Source organism: Vidua chalybeata, chromosome 20, assembly GCF_026979565.1.
Source record: "Vidua chalybeata isolate OUT-0048 chromosome 20, bVidCha1 merged haplotype, whole genome shotgun sequence".
NCBI classification, from domain to species: Eukaryota; Metazoa; Chordata; class Aves; order Passeriformes; family Viduidae; genus Vidua; species Vidua chalybeata.
The window spans coordinates 7,249,735-7,269,051 of record NC_071549.1 but is presented as its reverse complement, the minus strand read 5'-3'; the positions used below and the strand labels follow the sequence as shown (position 1 = coordinate 7,269,051).

Genomic DNA, 19,317 nt, shown 5'->3' with positions numbered 1-19,317 from the left:
AGTGCCAAAGTCTGATAGGGCTTTTCTAGACACATGAACTTTATTAATTTTGCTCATTAGAATAGTGAAAAAATAGAACAGAGCATTAAGCTGCAAGGAAAAGACTTGAGAAGTGAGTCCATACTATTTTCAGGACTATCTGTGGAGCCCATTTATATTACACACATTAATTGTAGCAGTCTTTAATTACATGAACACATTTTATTTTGTCACTTTTCCTCCCTGTTTGCTGCACACTGTTGGGACTATTTGGAGGCAATTAATCACACCAGAGCAGCAAATAACTTGGAGCAGGATTCTGCCTCTGTCTCCAGCCTGTGTCAGTCGTGTGTCTCCCCATTCTCTCTGCCCTTTTCCTACATTCCTAATTAACTCCTGCCTCAGTTCCTCACTGATCCATACGACCAAAACTCTTTGTCTCAGTGCTGTCTGGAGAAATCCGGGAACAGCAGTTGAATGTCTTGCCCTCCTGCAGCGAAGGCTGGCTGGAGCAGAGGCGGGAGTTCAGGTCATTTAGCTGTCATCACTCCCCCCCGCCCCGCCCCGAACATGCTCAAGTGGGGATAATCAGAGATTGAAATGGTATGAAATCTGTTGCAAATTCTGTCAAGTTTCAAGAGTTCTCCTCCTTACACTCTCGGGTTTCCCCATCAACCTTTGATTTTTTTTAAGCATCGGTTAAATCTCCGGTGCTTCTCTCGGAGGTGGACAGGTGCATTTGTTGAGCCCACCTTTCTCGAGCTGGCCGGGTGCTGAGCACGCCCGGTGGTGGTTCCGCGCGGGGAGCGGCGGGTCCGCCCGGGCGGCTGCGGGTGGAGCCCTGGAGCCGGGTGAGCTCCGGCTGCCGCGGGAGCGCTGCAGCTCGGCCCGGCAGCGATCCGGGGCGCTGCTGCTGCTGAGGCTCCGCGCTTTCCGCGGCTGCCGCTGGGAGCCCGGCTGCTCACGGTGTTCACATCCCTGCCCAGATCCCCTCCGCTGGGGTTGTTCCAACCCTCTCCCCCCTGCCCCGGGGCGCGGTTCACCCGCTTCATGACGGCAAAACGCGGCTTGGCGGCATCCCGGGCCGCCCTCCTGCCGGTGACCCTGCGGTGAAAGCCCCCCCGGGGCCGCACGCCGCTCCCCGCCGGTTATTGGAACGCTCCAACGGCGAGGGTCGGGGACGGAGGCGGCCCCGCCGTGGCCGCTCATTCCGGCTCAGCCGCGCTAGCACGGGGAGGGGGCAAAGCGCGCCCGCCCCTGGCAGCCTCACCTGCCGCTGGCCCGGGGAGGGGGCGGCCGGGCGGGTCCGCGCTGGCCGGGCCGGCTCTGCCCCGGCCGCGGTGCGGCGGGGCGGGGCGGGAGGCGGGCGCGGCGGCGCCGCTCGCTGATTGCAGGGCGGGCGCTGCCAGTCCGCCGCCTCCCCCGCGCCAGCCGCGTCCCCGCGCCGGAGCCGCACGGCCCAGCAGCGAGCGCCCAGCCCGGCCCGGCCCCGCCAGCCGCCCCCCATGGAGGAGCAGCCCCACCACCACCATCACCACCACCACTATTACTACTACGGGCACCACCACCACCACCCGCAGAGCGCCTACCTGCCGCCGCCCGACGGCCGAGCCCAGCCGAAGCCGCCGCTCCGCCACGAGCACAAGCACGGCGGCCCGCAGCACACGGAGGCGCCGAAGCGGAGACCAGGTTGGAGCGGGCAGCGGGACGGGGCCTGTGACCTTCGCGGGGCGGCGGTGGGGCTCCCCTCTCTTCCTCCTCCTCCTCCTCCGCCGCCGCCTCCCCCGGCCCGGCTCGAAGCTTCTCCGCCGCGCTGGGGCCGCTTCCTGTCCGCCATGTTGGGGCTGCGGGAGCCGCGGGCCCGCCGGCACCGCCGCCCGCCGGCACGTGGGGCCGGGCCGCGTTGCCCCCGCCGGCCGGGCCCCGGGGGCGCGGGGGGCGCGGGGGGCGGCCGAGCGATTGATGAGCGCCAGGATCAATGAGTCAGAGCAGGCGGAGGGGCCCGGCCCGGCGCCGCCGGCGGGAGGCGGCGCGGCCCTGCCCGGCCCAGGGCGCTCGGCCGCCTCCTCCCCGCCGGGCCGGGGCTGCGGCCCCCGGGCCGTGCCGAGCTGCCGCTGGCCGGGCGGCAGCGCCGCAGAGGCGGTGGCCGGTTAGCGGCGCGGGGGGAGCCGATCCCGGGCAGGGCTGGAGCCCCCGCCGCGTTCCTGGGGGGCTCCCCGGCTCCAGCAATCCCTTTGGGGGGGATTTGTGCGGGGTCAGAGCGAGTGCGTGGCCACCAGCCGGCCGGAGTGCCGCGTACATTTTTTATCTTCTTCCCTTGAATCTGCCTTTTACATAACGAGGCGGGAGGTGGGAGGGGGCCTGGTAGCAGCGGAGCGGGGTCAGCAGTGCCCCATGTGCAGCCTGGGCAGGCAGGGAGGGACCTGATCGGGCACACGCCAGAATAAGTTACCGAGCAAAAATAAGTTGAGAAGTCATTTCACTGTTTGCAGCGTGCCCAGGGTTTTAATATGTGCCTAGGCTGGCACCCCTCCCTTCCCAGCTCTGAAACGGTTTGTGAGCTTGCCAGATCCTCTTCACCTGTTCTTCTTACCGTCCTGGATTTTTTCCTCTCCCCTGAATTTTGGTTGCTGCACCTCCGTGTCCAGGCCAAGGCCAGCTGAGCTAAATGTTGATTTGGAGAAAACTCAGGCAGCTGAGCTGTGAATGCTTGAGAATTGGAACTAGAAACTGCTGACACACTGACTTAGTGAAATGGATTTTGTTCTTCATTTTATTCTTTCACTCCTCATCTGCAGTGGTCTTATGACCACTCTTTATTGTTTTGTTTCATTAACAAGTGGTGTCAGAAGTCTTGAGTCATACAAGGTCAGCTGTAACACTTCTTGAGAGGGCTTCCTCTTCATGCTATTCTGAAATACTTAATTTTTAGAGGATCCCACCGTTCTAGTTCTCTCTGGGGTGAAGTATTTATGGTTAATTTTCTTAACAACACATTTGAAAGTTACAGTGGAAGTTGTGGTGGTTACAGATACTTGCATGTAGTAAAATCCTTTTTGATCCCCCTCGGCAAACTCAGTTGTGGAATTTCTGTAAAGATTCCTACAAGGCTTCTTGTGTTCCCGACTTACACAGAACTTGAGCTGTTACATCTGCCAGACATCTGAGGCTCCAGGATGTGAGGGTAACAACGATTTTTAGTCACAGCAGTTAATTTCAACAACATCAGCAACAACAAAAACATTCTTCTTCCAAGCTGGAGTTTTGCCCGCTCCAGTTGTTGAGGGACTCCCTCTCTGTGCTGACTCCGTGCCACCGTGGCTGCAGATGGAGCCTTAGGTGGGTCAGTGGTTGTGGGGGATGTTGAGGCTTTCCAGCCTCGGGAAGGAGGACGGATGAGTCAGAGGAGCGGCGGGTGCAGGAGGAATCCCTCTGCAGCTGGAGTGTATTTGTTGAGCAGGGCACTCTCCCTGTCTCCCACTGGGGCTCCAGGGCTTCCCTTGGGGTTTTAGCCAGGGTCCTCGAAAGCAGCAGGCCTCTGGCCAGAGATATTTAAAAAAGGAAAAAGCAAAGAGGAAGTTGGGGTGGTTCAGTGTGGACTGTGCTGGGCTTCCAGCTCTGCTTGAATTGCACTCTCAGAACCATGAGGCCTGGAAGTGAACTTCAGAAGGGAAGAGTAAAGCTCAGTCTACAGCACAGTCTCATGGTTTTATGAGTTGGAGCCCTCAACAAGTGCTATATTTCTTGGGTCTCAGGCTCATACCGGCTCTCCTGGGGACTCTGAAACACAAGTTTTTCAGTGGCCAAGAGATCCGTTGCTGGTGGCAGCAGAAGGGCGCTTGCAGGGGTGCATTTCTTAGTTCTGTCACTTTTCAGTGCTAAGGAACATGTGTAGGGAGGTGCTGGTCGCTATCTTGAAATGCAGTGAGGAGATGTGGCCACATTTTCTTCCCTCCATCTTCCAGCTGGACTTGCACGTGTCCTTTTGGAAATACTGTGAATTTTTTTTTTTCCCCATCCCTTTACTGAGATGGCATTTGGGAGGAGGGTGGGAAGGAGGACTGCTGGTGTTGCAGGCCCAGGAGGTGATGGAGATGGTAGGAGTTGTCCCTTGTTCACAGTGTGTATCCTGAACCTCCACAGATCTTGTCACAAAGGCAGTGGATCCCGCTGTCTTGAAGCATCCTGGGAATTAATTTTTTCCTCTCTGTGACCTGGAAATAGTAACTGATGAAATAGCTCTCTAGCTTGCCAGTGATCTTCAGTGCAGTATATTTTCCTGGCATAGTATCTGTATTTTCTTTTGCTTTGTTATGTTATCTGTATGTCACTCAGTTATGTGAGAATCAGTCATGGCTGGTCCTTCCTGCTTAACCCTTCTTGCTGTGGGTTCCAGCAAATAAATTTATGCAGCTTTACCTCAGAGACTAGATATTTTCCTATTTTAAAACGTCTGCATGAGGAAACTGGATATGTTTGGGGCTGACTACAGCTTTCTGCAATGACGGGTCTAACATTTCACATTCTAATTCTTGCCTTTTGCTGTTTTTGGCTTCCCTCTAGGCTACGGAGAGCTAAATGGTAACGCAGGAGAACGAGAAGTGTCACTAAAGGGCCTGTGCTCTGATGAAGCCACCGCCCCAGGATCCAGGGTGCCCAATGGCAGCCAGCAGCTCGTAGATTCTAATGTCACCCCAAAGCAGACTGTGAAGGCCAGTGCTTTGGGGAAAGCTGGAATCAAAACCAAGAACTTCATTCAGAAAAATAGCATGGACAAAAAGAATGAGAAGTCCTACGAAAACAAACACAGAGAAAACCAGACCTCAGACAAGCCGGAGGGAGTGTCTGTTCCAAACGGCGTGGTAACCAATAATTCCAGCTACATCACAAATGGCTACGTAGGCAAAGGGGCCGACAACGATGGTAGTGGCTCCGAGAGTGGATATACTACACCTAAAAAACGGAAAGGCAGGCGCAACAGTGCCAAGGGCTGTGAGAACTTGAATCTAGTACAGGACAAAATAATGCAGCAGGAGGTCAGCGCACCGACCTTGAAACAGGAACTTGAGAGTTTCAAGCCTGATTATAGTGAACAAAAGGGGAACCGAATTGAAAATACTAAGCCTGTTTGGAAATATGAGGCTGGGGCTGGTGGAGCAGGCCGGGGGAAGCCCGGGCTCGGGGATGTACCGCGGAAAAACTCTGATGCCAAACCTGGGATTAGCAGCAAGAAGTTTGATGACCGGCCCAAAGGGAAGCATGCATCGTCGACTACATCTAAAGAGGACTCATGGACCTTATTTAAACCACCCCCAGTTTTTCCAGTGGACAATAGCAGTGCTAAAATTGTTCCCAAAATTAGTTATGCAAGTAAAGTTAAAGAAAACCTCAACAAAGCGGCTCAAACCCCATCCACGTCATCCACGTCGTCCTCATCGTCTTCATCATCTGCTGGGGAAACTCAGGCCCAAACATCAAATCGACTGTCCCAAGTCCCCATGTCTGCTATGAAATCTGTCACTTCTGCCAGCTTCTCAAACGGGCCGATCCTCGCGGGGACCGATGGAAGTGTGTATTCCCCAGGGGCCCAGCCACTGCTCTCCACTGCTGCTAGCACTGTACCATCGACCTCCTCCTCCGAGTCAGTACCCCAGGACACGAGTACAACTTCGACAGCCCTCGAACAAAAGAAATCTGGCCTTTTTATCTACCCTTCAAATATGCAAACTGTGCTCCTGGGGACAGCGCAAGTCGATTTCCCTTCACAGACGAATCAGCAGAACCTGGGGGATATCTTCCAGAATCAGTGGGGCTTGTCTTTCATAAACGAGCCCAGTGCTGGACCTGAAACCGTTGTGGGGAAATCTGCGGATAATCAGTTAATGGAAGTGACATTTCAAGGGGAATATCCTGCCACTTTGGTTTCACAGTGTGCTGAAATCATTCCCTCAGGAACTGAACAACCCGTGTTTCCTAAGGCTTATGAGCTGGATAAACGGACTAGCCCTCAAATTCTTAGTGCTGTTCTTAAGCCTGGGACTGCTGTTGAGGGTGGTGTCTTAGCTTTGGAGTCGCATCACACAGGTGACCTACAAAAGGCAGACACCGGTAGCCAAGGTGCTTTAGTGTTTCTTTCAAAAGACTATGAAGTAGAGAATCCTCTGGCCTCTCCTACGAACAATTTGCTAGCCTCCGCCAAAGAACAGAGGTACCAGAGAGGCCTAGAAAGGAAAGATAGCTGGGGTTCTTTTGACCTGAGGGCTGCTATTCTATATCACACTAAAGGTAATGGCTTAACTTGCTGCCTAACGGCGTTCTCTTTTTGTTTTTTTTTTTTTTTCCTTTTATTTTTAAAAGTGCAATATTCTAACATGGTTTGTTCCTTCCAGCAATTCTAATTGTTTTTAAAATGACCCTTTTCTTTGCTTGCATATCCTCCCATGGCAATGGTCTGGGGAAGTTACTCAAAGGGTTGTTTAATTAATGTTAAGAGGTATTTGTTTCCCTGTTCCCGCGGACAAGCATGAGTGATGTTGAGAGAGATGATACTTATAAGCCACTCGGCATTGGAAGGAGTTAAATGTGTAGGTTCAGCTGCTCTGTTCCAGCTGTACCAGGTGATATTCTGTCGTTGTGAAGGCTTCATAGTCTGTACTCACACCTCTGCCACCAAAGTGCTGTAGCTTCTCCCCTGGGCAGATAAGACGTGAAATCGTGGCTTTGAAGGAAGAAAAAATTATTCCTACAACTGTAGGTGTGATTTATTTTTTAAGTGTGCCCAACACACACTTTTTCCCTGCCCTTGAGTATTATGGCAACAGCAAGACCAATCTTTTCTTATCAGCTCCTCTGTGAGCTGCAGATTGAATTCTCTCCTTGTCTTTGTAGGCCACATCTTTCAGATGATTTTGTTGCTTTCATGGAGTCCTTTGTACTCCAGATCCCCTTTTTTCCTGTTTTTTTTTTTGTTGGTTTTTTTTTTTTTTTTTTTTTGAGATTGAAATGACTCAAACACGACACAGACACTTTAAAATGGGAACGAAGAGAGGGAAGCCTGTGGCATGGCTTGCTTTCTGCTTTAGCCTCAGCCCCAGAAGCTCTGAGGACTTGAGGCAGTTTTTGGCTTTTGGTGCTGGCTCAGTGTTAGCAGGAGCCTGGTTGTGTGTTCCCTTTTGTCACAGTGTTATTTACTCACTCTTGACCGACACTGGGGCAGTTCCTTATTTTGACCCCCTTCCCTCTCCCTGCACCCCTCTAGCCTGAAGGGAACAAGGCGATCATGCTTTTTTGTTCAGCATTCCACATGCATATGGGGGTAATGCCTTGCTCCCCTCTGCAGAGGGTGGCTTACTTGGCTTTGGCAAATTTGCTGTTTTCACCCACTGCAAAGTTCTTGAATTACCACTTCACAAACTCTGTATGGCATAAACTCGAATGCCTTCCTGTAATAATAACAAGCCCAGTCATTTAAAAATAATAACTCCAAATATTTTTTCCAGGTCATCTCCCTCTCAAGATGTTAACATTTCAAGCTCTAGTATTCTTGAGAATAGTGCTCATCAATTGATTTTATCTGGGTCCTTTCCCTTCTATTCAGTTTATTCCAGCATTAAAGCAGGTTTCTAGTCTCGTTTTTTGTGTCTGCTTGCAGCTTAAATCCCAGCTTCCCATCAGAAAACATAACATGGAAGAAAATCCTCGGTGATCTTTTTCTTAATTTTGCAAATATTCCCTAGACTTTTGTTTGCCTCTCTGTTGTCAGCCTAACTTGTGGAGAAGCAATTGTGCTGCCAGCAAGGCTCATCAGCTCTCCCATTCTCACTTGCTGTGAAAGGCAGACCTCAGTGAAACAATAGGAACAACAGGAAAATAAAGAACACTCCCATCCCATGTCCTCTCAAGGAGGTGTTAACTTCAAAGCCTGGCTGCGTTGAGCTCCTCTAAACACAGGAGTTAATTACATTTGTTGGCAAGAATGGCCACTTAAAGCACCCGTTAAAATACTGTTCTCTGCTCTTCTTCTGCATGTGAATGGTCTTGCTTTGAGCATCCAGAGCAAACACCCTCATGATAGCCTGGGGATACCCGGTCCTGCCCCAGCACTCATCTCTGCTCATTTCTTTTTCACGTTATGTATGTGCCATCTTCAAGGTGTTACTTAGGGGTAAAAGATGATGGCTGTTTCTAATCAGCTTTGTCATTAATGCTGTGATGAGGTGCTCCAAGCACCTCGGGCTTGTCTTTGTCCTGTTCAGTGTTCAAAAGCTATTGCTGCTTTACAAAGCAAGAGATCAGTCCAGCTCTTAGTACATCCGTAATGCTGGTGGGTGTTGCGTTTCATCCTTGGGATGAGTTGGGTTCAGGGATATTTGGAGGCACGGTGCCTCCTGTCCTCTCTTCATGGCCAAGGTCCTGCACCAGAGCCCGCCGTGTGCTGTGAAATGCCTCAAAGCCGGAGCTGCGGGGTGTGTCTGCAGGACAGCAGTGCGGGGGTTAATTCCCACACGGAGCTCTCCGTTTATCTTGGGCTGTTTTCCTGAGGTCCAACTCCAAGCCAGCCAGTTCCTCTGCAGTAGGAAAAGAGCGATTTCACTCGGTTCCTTTTCACAAGCTGCCTTTTCCTACTTGCTCTGAGCGTGTGGGTTTGCCTGGGTTGGTGTTAGGACATTCCAGGCAGTCGGGTCCTCAGACTGTTTGGTTTTGATTTTGAGAGTCCCATGAACTTCTCCCTCTCAGATTGATCTGTTTGCTGTTGAGCAAAGTCTCGGTAGTTTGATCTTTGCATCTGCCCTGCCCTTGGGGTTATGAACACAAAGAGAAACGAAAAAAGGACAGGGGTGAGTGTGGAGCACTGTGGGGTCCTGATGTGTTCCCTACCCTGAGCTCCATGTGCAGTGTTTTAGTGCAAGGATGAAGCTCTGGGGGTTTCAGAAAAGAATGAGCTGTAATGTTAGTGGTTGCAGTGCTTTGAGTGTCACAAATGTGCATTCTTTCTTGCACCGTTTGTGCCTGCAGTTGTGACCAGGTTGTGTGGATCCTCATCCTGGACTGTAAATTTCTCTGGGAAAGCCTGCAGCTTACTCAGTAGCTTTGTTCCAGCAAACCAGGCTTTCCTGTGCTTGGTTTGCCCAGCAACTGCACAGGACATTATAAACTGTAATTGCTTCACAGCTTCCCTGTGGAAAGATGGATAGAGGAGGTGGCACCCAGAGAGAACTGGCTCTGCTGCAGTGCTCCTGTAGCTCACCACAGTGTCCCTGAGTGCTGACGAGGCTGGGTGGCTGCAGAGCACAGCGAGGTGCTGGTGGAGGATTCCTGTGTTCCTTTGCCTGTACCCTGACTGCTTTTTCTCCAGAAGTCACAGCACTGGGAACATTTAGGCAAGGATGATGATGCACTCTCTTGTTCTTCTTGGAAGCTTTTCCTCGTGGTTTCCTTGTAGCCCTGCTTCATGCCTTGCTGCTTTCTTTTTTTCTCCCCTCTGTTTAAAGGACAGAAAGAGTCCCTTGATCGTCTGATGTGCCTGAGTGTAAAACACAATCCTTCAATGTGGCTGCCTTCACTGACAGCCCGTGCTGCTTGGAGTTTGTGATGGTGCCTTGAAACACTCCGGAGTGACAGATCTGATTTACCAAGGGAGATCTGATTTAGCTCAGCACTGGTGGGCCTGCTCTGGATGTGCTTGGGGACGGGGATGGGCTTCACATGGGAGACTGGAAGGCCCAGGAAGGAGTAGTGCTCTCATTTCAAGTCATTGTCCCCTATCTAGGTTAGAAGTTGAACTTCTGCCTTGGTGTGGCATTGCCAAAATCCTTATCTTTTTGAGGTAAAACTGATTCTTGCAGATATTTTGGTCCTTCAGATAAGGAGGTTGAGTGTATGTCAGCTTTACTTGCATCGAAACCAGCATCTTCTTACTGATTTAGTCTTTCTTTTAAAGATAGCTGGATGAAGCACTTCATATCAGAATAATTGTCAACACTTCGGAAAATTTTGTCATGTTCAGGCAATTGCAGTCTCCCAGGCCAGGCTGTCACTAACACTGAGCTCTAGATGGCAAGCTTTGTGGTGGGGAGCTCAATAATTTGCTTGTCCTGAGCTAAAAAGCAAATAATTGAGGCCTCCAGCTCAGCTGCACAGCAGCGAAGACCACATGGGTGGAGGAGAGGGAACTGCAGGGTTTCCCTTGTTCTTGCCCCTGAATTTCTGCCTGTGCTGCTGCTTTGTTTCCTCCTCAGCATCTTGGTTGCTGCAGCATCTCTGCTTGCCTGAAGAAGCAGGAGAGCAGCATGGAAAATAGAGCAAGGCAGCGTGGGCCAGCCAGGAGTGGCATTCGCTGGAATGGTGAACTGGGTCAGAAGAAATAGCAGAGCTGTGAATTCAGCAATTTTCATCCTTTACATCAGGAGAGGGGGGAAAAAAAGCCTTGGTTTCCCATCCCCCCCCCATGGTGGGAAGGGGTTAGAGCTCGCTCTGTTAGTTATGGTCTTGTGGGGCTTGAGCTGTGGGGCAAAAGCTGATTTAATTCTCCTTCCAGTCCCTGCTCTTTCCAGTTGTCAGGATGAGTACAGTGTATGCTATTACAGCCATGAGTCTGCACAGCATGGAATACTTATTCTTTGCTTTATTTCCAGGGCAATCCCTACACTTAATCATTGTCCTGCAGATACAAACAGCAAACATCAACCAAGAATGGTCCCTTCTTGTTATTTCTTTACTGTTGTATTTTAGGATGCAATTTTGGGATTTATAAGGACAGTGAAATAGTAGCATGACATTGTGCAGACACTTCTGTTAGCTGGGACTACCTCTCTAGAAAGGAAAACGTGTGTAAAAGTGCCTATCTTGGCAAGTTATTACAAAAACACTTCTTTCCCCTCCAAGGTTACGTACCAGTCCTGCTGTAAAGTTTATTGACCTATGAGGAATCTCAGCTCAATTCACCAGAGTGTGCCTTAGTCTATTCCTGACATCAAAGCTTTCCTCCAGTGACCCTTTGTTTCAGTGATAGTCCCCAGAAAAAGTGGTTTAGGTGGATGTGGCTGGCACTGTCTGCCCCAGGCAGTTCCTCAGGCTAAGGGCTATGGAGAAGCCAAAAGCTAATTGTAAAAAAATTATCCTGGAAAACGAGAGGTTGGAAGGGGCACAGGAGGTGACCTAGTTCTGCCCCTGGCTTGGAGCAGGGCTGGCTTTCATGCTGGGTTGTGCAAGGGTTTGTTGATGGCATTTCCTCCAGCAGGGTTGGAGTCCACTTGAGAAGAAAGTTTGCTGTTTCCTCAGCCACACGTCTGGTTTTGGGAATGATGGCTCCTGTTGGGCAGGTCTTTGGAAAGCAGCAGTTTTGGGGCAGTATCTGAGAGACTGGACTCGGGTTGGTGGTGAGGATACCCCTTTATCTCATGCAGGCTGAGCAGCTGTAGGAGTCCTTTGCTTAAACTCACTCTGGAAGCTTTATCCAGGGAAAAGGGGCTCAAGAAAAGAGCTCTTTGAGCCCAGAGAAGGAGGGCTGAAAGCAGGCTTGGGGCCTCTTGCATGCCCAGTTCTTGGGGGCTGTCTTTCCTTCTACTTGGCTGGAGCCAGGCATTGGGCAGCAGTGGCTCTGCTGAGCTGCCTGTCCACCAGGTGAGTCACCAAGTCACCCTGTGACAGTGGCCATGCATTTGTCACAGTGCCTTTTGTCAGTCACAGTGATCACAGCCTGGAGCTGGGAGGAAAACTTAACTGTATTACAAGTAAAGCAGAATAAATCATACTATTCCATTTTAAGATTGAAAAAATCCCTTTTTTTCCCTATTTTTGTGTTGCAGTTAGCCTAGGACTTACTTTCTTTTCCCTTGTGAAGTTGTTTCACTTGGTCAGTGTGCTTAACCTGTGCTGTCCCTGTGCTGCCAGGTGGAGGGGAGGACCTTGCTCTGCTGGTGATATTTAGTAAGAGCTGTTACTGCATTATTTGCTGATGGTCTTTGGTTTTGTAGCTTGGTCCTGCTGAGCATCTGCCAGCCAGTGTGTCTAGGTGTCTGGGATTTCCAGGACACTTTACACCACCCTCCCTTTCTGAAGGAGGAGAAGTCTGAAAAGGCTTAGGTTTGTTAGATTTTTTTGAAACAGAGTTTTGTCAACTTAGTAGATTCTTGGTGTGTTCTTAGCAGTGTCTCTGTTTGCATGTCTGTATATCTGTTTGTCTTATTGTCAGATACTCTTAATACATGGAGTTCACATTCTTGTGGTGTCCAGAGCAGTTAAGGCCAAATGAAGTGCGCAAGACAATGGTCTGTGCATGGGGATATAGTGATGGGTGGTGCTTCAGCTCTGCCTTGTATTTCATGCTCAAGCATTGCTCTAATGTGCAGGAACCAACAACTTGAGAGTAGTTTTGTGTCCTCTGCCTTTGGGGAAAGCTGTTAAAATGGGAGATGTTCTTTAGCTGCTAGGAAATGATGCATCAAACTGCACTGAATGGAAAACTTGCACCACGGGAGGTAATTTTAGTAGCTGGTTCATTTTACTTCAGGGGAATCTGCATCTGGCAGATGAGGGAGGCAGTCCCTCGCCAGCCTGCTTCTGTCCCTGGGGTGTTAGAGGCTGGCTACTATTCCCAAAGCACTTAGGGCTCCCCAATAGAAGTGAAAAGTGTTGCTGTTACTATCCTGAGGCAAAAATAACAGACCTCGTAAAATTTTGTCGGGGCCTTCCTTACAAAAGGTTTAATTGTGCAAGGAGGGCTGGCAATATTTATTTGCATGCAATTTCCTGCCCCAGGGAGCTGGAGATTGTAGGGGACAAAGGACAGATGAAGGGTTGGAGAAGGGAAGCAATTGATGGAGGTGACACTTGGCACACATCGTGCTGAGGCCGTGGGTTTTGTAGAGCTTTTTCTTCTTTTCCTATGCTGGTTAGTTTACTTACTGCCTTGTTTTGTTCTTTACTGCACATCCCATGCTGCCTGATAATCTCTTGCCATTCCCTTTTCCTAGCCCCTGCCAAGGTCCTGTCACCCTTTCTGGCAGAAAAAAGACTTGAAAGTGGTTCTTGGAAGATTGTGTTCCTACTAATACTCATTTTCTGTGATTTTGTCTATTGAACTTGGGCACAGGGTATAGTCAGCATCTTAAAAAATATTCTAGCTCACAAAATTCCAATGTGATAGCAGCTCAAAGTAGTTATTTTGAATGGTTCTCTAAAGATGCATCTTTGTTTGGGGGATATTTTAAAGGGAAGAGCCTTCTGTTTCTCAGTGTTAATGAAAAGAACATTTAACTTTGCTGTTATTTCTCAGGTAAACAAAAGCATGTGTATGTCCAGGGAGAATTGGGAAGAGTTTGTCTTTAGCCTACAAGTGTGCTGTAGAGGTAAACTCTGGGAAGAACTGCAGGCCAGGTGTGTGGAGCATCACACCTTGCTCCTGGACAGTGCCTTGGCAGCAGCTCTGGAGAGATGGTCACAACCCTTGCCTGGTGCCTCAGCACACTCATGCTGTGAACCACGTGCAGCTTGCTGTGTCCAGCGCTTCTCATTTCACACTCACTAAGCATCAACTTGTAAAAATCATCTCTCTGGGCTCCTTGTTGAGGCTGTAATGTGCAAAGCAGCAGTGGAGTCAGAGTAGTAAAGCCTGAAGTTAGATTGTGATATGTAGGACTGGTGAATGGTGATGACATTTCTGATGCTCAGCTTGGCTCTCTGACCCTTAAGACCATGTTACAGTATCCCTTTGCTTTTTATTGCTGGATTATTCATGTCAAATTTGTGTAATCCTGTGGGCTGGGCTGGGGCTGTGCTGCTGGGTGGCGGGAGGGGGTTGGCTCTATTTGAAAGCCCCAGCACAACTGCCACGCTTGGAAAATTAAAGTGTGTTTGGAGTGGTCTCTAATGGCAGCATCAATCTTCATAATAACAGTGATCTCCTTTTGCCTTCACAGAAATGGAAGCGGTTTGGAATTTGCAGAAGCAAGGTAAGGATGTTGGAAGGAATAAATGAACCAAATGGCTCTGTCTGTTGGGAGGGGGGATGAATGAGAGCGGATTGTCGCTGTGTCTGGAGATGCCTGGGTTTGTAGTCTGGATTTATCTCTTGTTTCAGATCACTGAAAGTCAGGACAATAAGCTTTGCTATAATGGTGAGCTGCTTGGAGAGAAGCAGAGTCTCTAAAAGAGCAATAAACCCAGTGTCAAATTAGATTTAATGACTCTTCCTTATGTGTATACAAAATTGCTTTCTATTTCTGGTGTTGGGTGTCACATCCAATAATAAGTTTTAAATTCTGGTGTATCCCCACAAGTCACATGAGAGGAGATTTTGTATGTGGAGACCTGTGTGCTGCTGTGGGGAGCAGGCTCTGCTCTCGGGGAGCCAGCCTGGCCTTGGGGTGCCTTGGCAGGAGGGGGGCATCTGAAGGAAAACTCTGTTAACAGCCAAGTACCTTGTGTTTATTTTCAGCCACAGGGCCTGAAAGTAGCTTGTCCAAAACTTAGGATTCTGCTTTCTTTCCAGATCCCAAAAGGATAATCACTTATGATGAAGCCATGGATCGCCCGGATCAATGAAGGTAGCAAGACAAGACTGCCTGTTATAACCTTTCTGCAGCATTTGTGCTGTTCATGGGGGACAAAAAGGCTTTTATGCTCCTTCTAAATCTTCAGTGCAGCAGAGGAACCATAACTAGAATCACAGGATAATATATACAAATATATATATAGTTATTTAAAAATGGCAACTGAAAGTAATTAGACTTCTTAAGGAATCTGAAAATTTATTTCAACGAGACTACACACGTGATTATTTAATCTCCGGTACTGAATAGATTTTTTTTTCATTTTTGTTTTGTTTTGTTTTTGTTTAAAGAGTGAATGCAAGTGATTAAGGAATACAGACTCAATTACAAGCCTGGTTTCAAAGTTCCTGCTGTCGTCTACATGGGCAGCAGCAACCCACTGGAGAGGCATTTCCACTTGACAAGGTTTCTGTTTCTTGTTCTGTGACTGTAGTGACACACTAATCACAGGGAAATCAGGATGATTCACCATCCTTCATCTCCTCTTTCCCTTCCACCTCCCCTGTTTGGTTTTGTTTTTTTTTTTCTTTTTTTTTTTTCTGATTTGTTTTCCATTGAATGCTGGAGAAACGCCTTGAAGTTTGCAGAGTTTTGTTTTTGTTTTTTTTTTTTTTTCCAGAGAATTATAATCCGCATGTTTTACCAGGAGTAAAGCAGCAATCTTATGCTGGTGATATTGTCTTAAAAGGATCATTCTGCTGAGGGAAAAATGGTAATACTGCAGTTCTAGGATGCATGGTGAAGTCACACAGTTGACCTGGCTCCTGTTACATGTTGGACTATTGCAACTGAAGAGTTACTTCATTTTAAAAGACAACATGGAAAAATAAGCAATCTGTTTAGGCATTTAATATGGAGAAAAAAAAAAAAAAAACAACAAAAAAAACCACCCACTGTTCCCACAGTTTAATGCCATTGTATTACTGGGAGCAAGAAAAAAAAAAAAAGACAAAAAAAAAGTATCTTCTGCTTTCAACTGTAGGTGCTTCATATTTGCTCTGTCTGTCTCCTAACACTAAATGTGCTGGATTTTTTTCCCATTTTCATTGGAAAACTGAAGAGGAATTGAGTTCTGCTAACTTTCACCCTTCTTGAATTATTTTTTCTCTTTAAAAAATTTCAAAATAACAAAAAAATGAAAAAAGTTTAAAAAAAAAAAAAAAAAAAAAAATGGGAATTTGAATCCTTTTCGATTTGTCCATAGAACGCCAATGGCTGGGCTTCCTGCCCCTTGGAAATGCTCTTTTATATTTTAATGCAGTCTGTGTATTTCCGGGCTCTGCTTCTAATTATCTCTTAATAAAAATATATTTTATTACAAAAAAAAATGGAGGACTTAGGAATGAAAATAATAATATAAAAAAAACAAAAAAAAAAAAATCCCAGGGAAAGGAAAGCTTCCTAGCAGTGGTAGGGAAGGCTGAGCAGAGTGCAGGCTCCAGCTGTGTAACCCCTCTGTCCCATTGCAGCTTGTGTAACGTGTCCCAATCTTCTGGGGGTCGGGTAGTTTTTCTGGGTTTTTTAAAAGGTGGAAAGTTCACAGGGTCCAGTGCAAGAGTGAGAAATGAATAAAGCAGAAATGGGTTTGTTGACCAGCCCCAGCTCCCCATGTAGCCAGTGCTCATCATGGGTGTTGGTGGCCTGATCCTGGCTCCCCAAATCAGCAGCAGTTGGTGTCTCCTGCAATGAGACTGGACCCTCTGGGGCATTAGGAGGAATAGATAAACCCCAAACTTTGGAATACCCTCTGTGCTTTGCTTAGATCTGTCCATCAAGCCATTGGGGTGCTGTCCAGGCACCAGAGGGTCCCACAGGGCTCCATCCTCAGCCCATTTCTCTCCAACATATCATTAACAACCTGGGTTCAGGACTCAAAGAGATACTAATTTTGCTGACACGCTAAACTGGGAGGAACTGTTGACACCCTCAAGGGCAGAGAGCCCTCAACAAATTAGAGATGGGCAATCACCAGCTGTATGAAATTTAACAAGGACGAGTGTCGGATTCTGCACCTGGGATGGGCAGCCCTGGATAGGCTGGGAGGCTGGAGAGCAGCACCATGGAAAGGAAGCTGGGGATCCTGGTCCATGGCCCATTGGCTCTGAGTCAGCAGTGCCCTGGCAGCCAGGGGGCTCAGCAATGCCCTGGGGGGCACCAGGCCCAGCATGACCTGTCCTGCTCTGCTCTGCACAGCCTCACCTCGAGTTCCTGGGGCAGTCCTGGGCACCACAATATAAAAAAGACCCCTATTAGAGTGCATGCCAAGGAGGCCATGAGGATGGGGAAGGGTCAGGAGGGGAAGCCTTATGAGATCACTTGGTTTGTTCAGCTGGAGAAAAGGAGACTGAGGGGAGACCTCGTTGTGGTCTTCAACATCCTCCCAAGGGGCAGCAGGGAGGCAGGTACCAATCTCTTCACTCTCATGACCAGTGACAAGGAATAGCCTGAAGCTGAGTCAGGGGAGGGTTGGGTTGGATAGCAGGGAAAGGTTCTTCACCCAGAGGGTGGTTGAGCACTGGAACAGGCTCCCCAAGGAAATGGTCACAGCACCAAACTTGTCGGAGTTCAAGAAGGGTTTGGACAATGCTTTCAGGCACAGGGTGGGATTCTTGGGGTGTCCTGCACAGGGCCAGCAGTTGGACTTGATGATCCTGATGGGTCTCTTCCAACTCAGAATATTCTATGATTCTATCGCTTTCTATTTTTTTTTTTCCTTTTTTTTTTTTTTTTTTAGTAGGAGTATGTAGCATGTGGTTTTTAAATTGTTTTTATACTTTTAATAAGATTGTTCCTGAATGAGACACTTGAGTTCATGGTGGGACAATGAAATTGAAATTCTGTACCTTGTGTAAGACGCTCGCTTTCTGCCACGCTTAAACATTTGACTATGGATTGCCTACTCCATTTGATGTATCCAAAGCTATATAGTATAATACTGAGTGTGATACTATATAGTTATCATGTATTGTATCAGTCCAGGTTCAGAAATGTGTGGTTGGCCAGTCGCAAATAGTTCTGTTTCACCTATAAACTTGTACCACCTCTGCAGGTGTGTGTAACTTTGAGATGCATAACATGTTTACAGATATGCCCGACATCTAGTCCTCTGACGTTTCTATTTTTAATTCTGTTGAGTCTCCCAACTGCTTGCCAAAAGTTGGAATTGCCTCCAGCTCCACTGCTGAAGACCTGGGGCGTTCCTGAGCTTTAAAGTGTTGAACAAACTGGATAGTGGGGCTGGGAAAATGAAGGTGGAAGAAATGTTCTTTTTCCTTTATTATTATTATTATTATTATTTTCAAAAACTTGAAGGCTAATAGCAAAGTTTCCAGTTTGTTTTACTGGCTTTAAGGCTCTGCTGTGTATTTATTTGCCTTGTGTAGTCACTTGTCGCCTTAAGGGCTGGGTTCCATTAAAAAAAAAAAAAAAGACAAAAAAAAAAAGACAAAACCACCCTGTTTTGCTTCCCTGGGGTCTGTGCTGTCTTGTACCCTGCCCCAGGTCTGTGCTTGGGGCAATGCAGGAGTTGAGCAGCACTAACCCTGCGCCTCTAGAAAGGTCTGAGTCTTGCTGAATATTTGAGGACTCTCATCTTGGCCTAGTCCAATCTGTCACCTGAATAGCAAAAGAAATGCTGAGAGAAGCTGGGTTCACGTGATGGGTTGGATTCCCCCTGATGCTCATCTCTGTGGCTTTGCCTCGCCAGCGGGACCCATCCAGAAACACCCTCGGCAGCACCTTCTCTGCTGTATTTCTGACCATCCTCTGTTCAGATGTCTGTCTGTCTGTCTGTCTCCATGAGCTCCACGGCGTGTGCTCAGCGCTAAGCAGTTAGGAATTCCTCTCTGAGCTCCTGTAGCTCCGGCTCCCTGGTATTTCTGGGATAGACTATTGCCTAGAACCAGGCAGGACCATGGAAGGAACTTCCTCGTGCTGTCGTGTAACTCACCCTGTTGCTGTCTGCAGTCCTCCCCAAGTCCTCACACAATTCTTAACTGAGCACTTATTAAAAATATCTTAAGATTTAATCTGTTTTCTGATTATTTTTGTGTAAACTTATAAAAAAAAGAAAAAAGGAAAAAAAAAAACAAGCTGAAATTGAGCTGTGACTAATTTAGCACATTGAAATAATGATAAGGTGTTACTGATAAGTCTCATGTTTTGTTTTGTTTTGTTTGACTCAGAGTATTAGTACTGTAGCATAAACCAAATACAGCCTGGGAAGGGGAGCAGCAGCCTCCTGTCCTGGGTGTGCACCCGAGGGTGTCTGTGGGGGCGAGGAGCCGGCGGTGCGTGTGTGAGCATCTGACTTGTGAGGAGAGCGAGCGTGTATTTATTTGTGCCATTGTCTCCATTACCCTGAGTAAAGAAACTTTTAAAACAAAGCCCCTTCAGTACGTCTAGTATCGGAAAGCGGCACTAAGGGTGAGATCATGACCTATTTTTTTATTAGCTATGAAGATACTAATTCAGGTTAAGGCTTCTCTCATTTCCATTCCTGTTGTGAGTCCCTTTCATCTGATTCCCTTTCCAAGCTGTCTCTTTATTGGAGTGAGGAATTCTCTTTTCTATTCTCCTTTCTCCTCTGGTCATTCTCCACCTCTCCTCCTCTGCCAGCAGGTTCTTTTGGGTGTCTCTTGTACAGGGTCTTGTGTAATAGAGACTGGAACATGTATTGCCAGCCAGATCCAGCTTGGCATCTGCTTGCTTTTTTTGGTGGATCATGGAGTGTTAGTGTGCTCCAAGAGGTGCTTTAACATCTGCTCCATGGCAGTGCTTTGGGGCC

General features: G+C 48.2%; 1 protein-coding gene across 3 annotated transcripts; it reads left to right on the top strand.

The window, feature by feature from the left end:
- The first annotated feature begins 1,440 nt into the window (after positions 1-1,440).
- NUFIP2 (nuclear FMR1 interacting protein 2) lies at positions 1,441-18,559 on the top strand. 3 transcript variants are annotated; one of them, XM_053960891.1, is made up of 5 exons: positions 1,441-1,668; positions 4,543-6,264; positions 13,899-13,931; positions 14,471-14,525; positions 15,151-18,559. In XM_053960891.1, the coding sequence occupies exons 1-4, from the start codon at positions 1,485-1,487 to the stop codon at positions 14,521-14,523; spliced, it is 1,992 nt and encodes a 663-aa protein (XP_053816866.1). In that variant the 5' UTR covers positions 1,441-1,484; the 3' UTR covers positions 14,524-14,525; positions 15,151-18,559. The 3 variants fall into 3 exon arrangements, with proteins under 3 accessions (XP_053816866.1, XP_053816865.1, XP_053816864.1); XM_053960890.1 differs by having other exon boundaries at positions 14,822-18,559; XM_053960889.1 differs by having other exon boundaries at positions 14,471-18,559.
- The last annotated feature ends 758 nt before the right edge of the window (positions 18,560-19,317 follow it).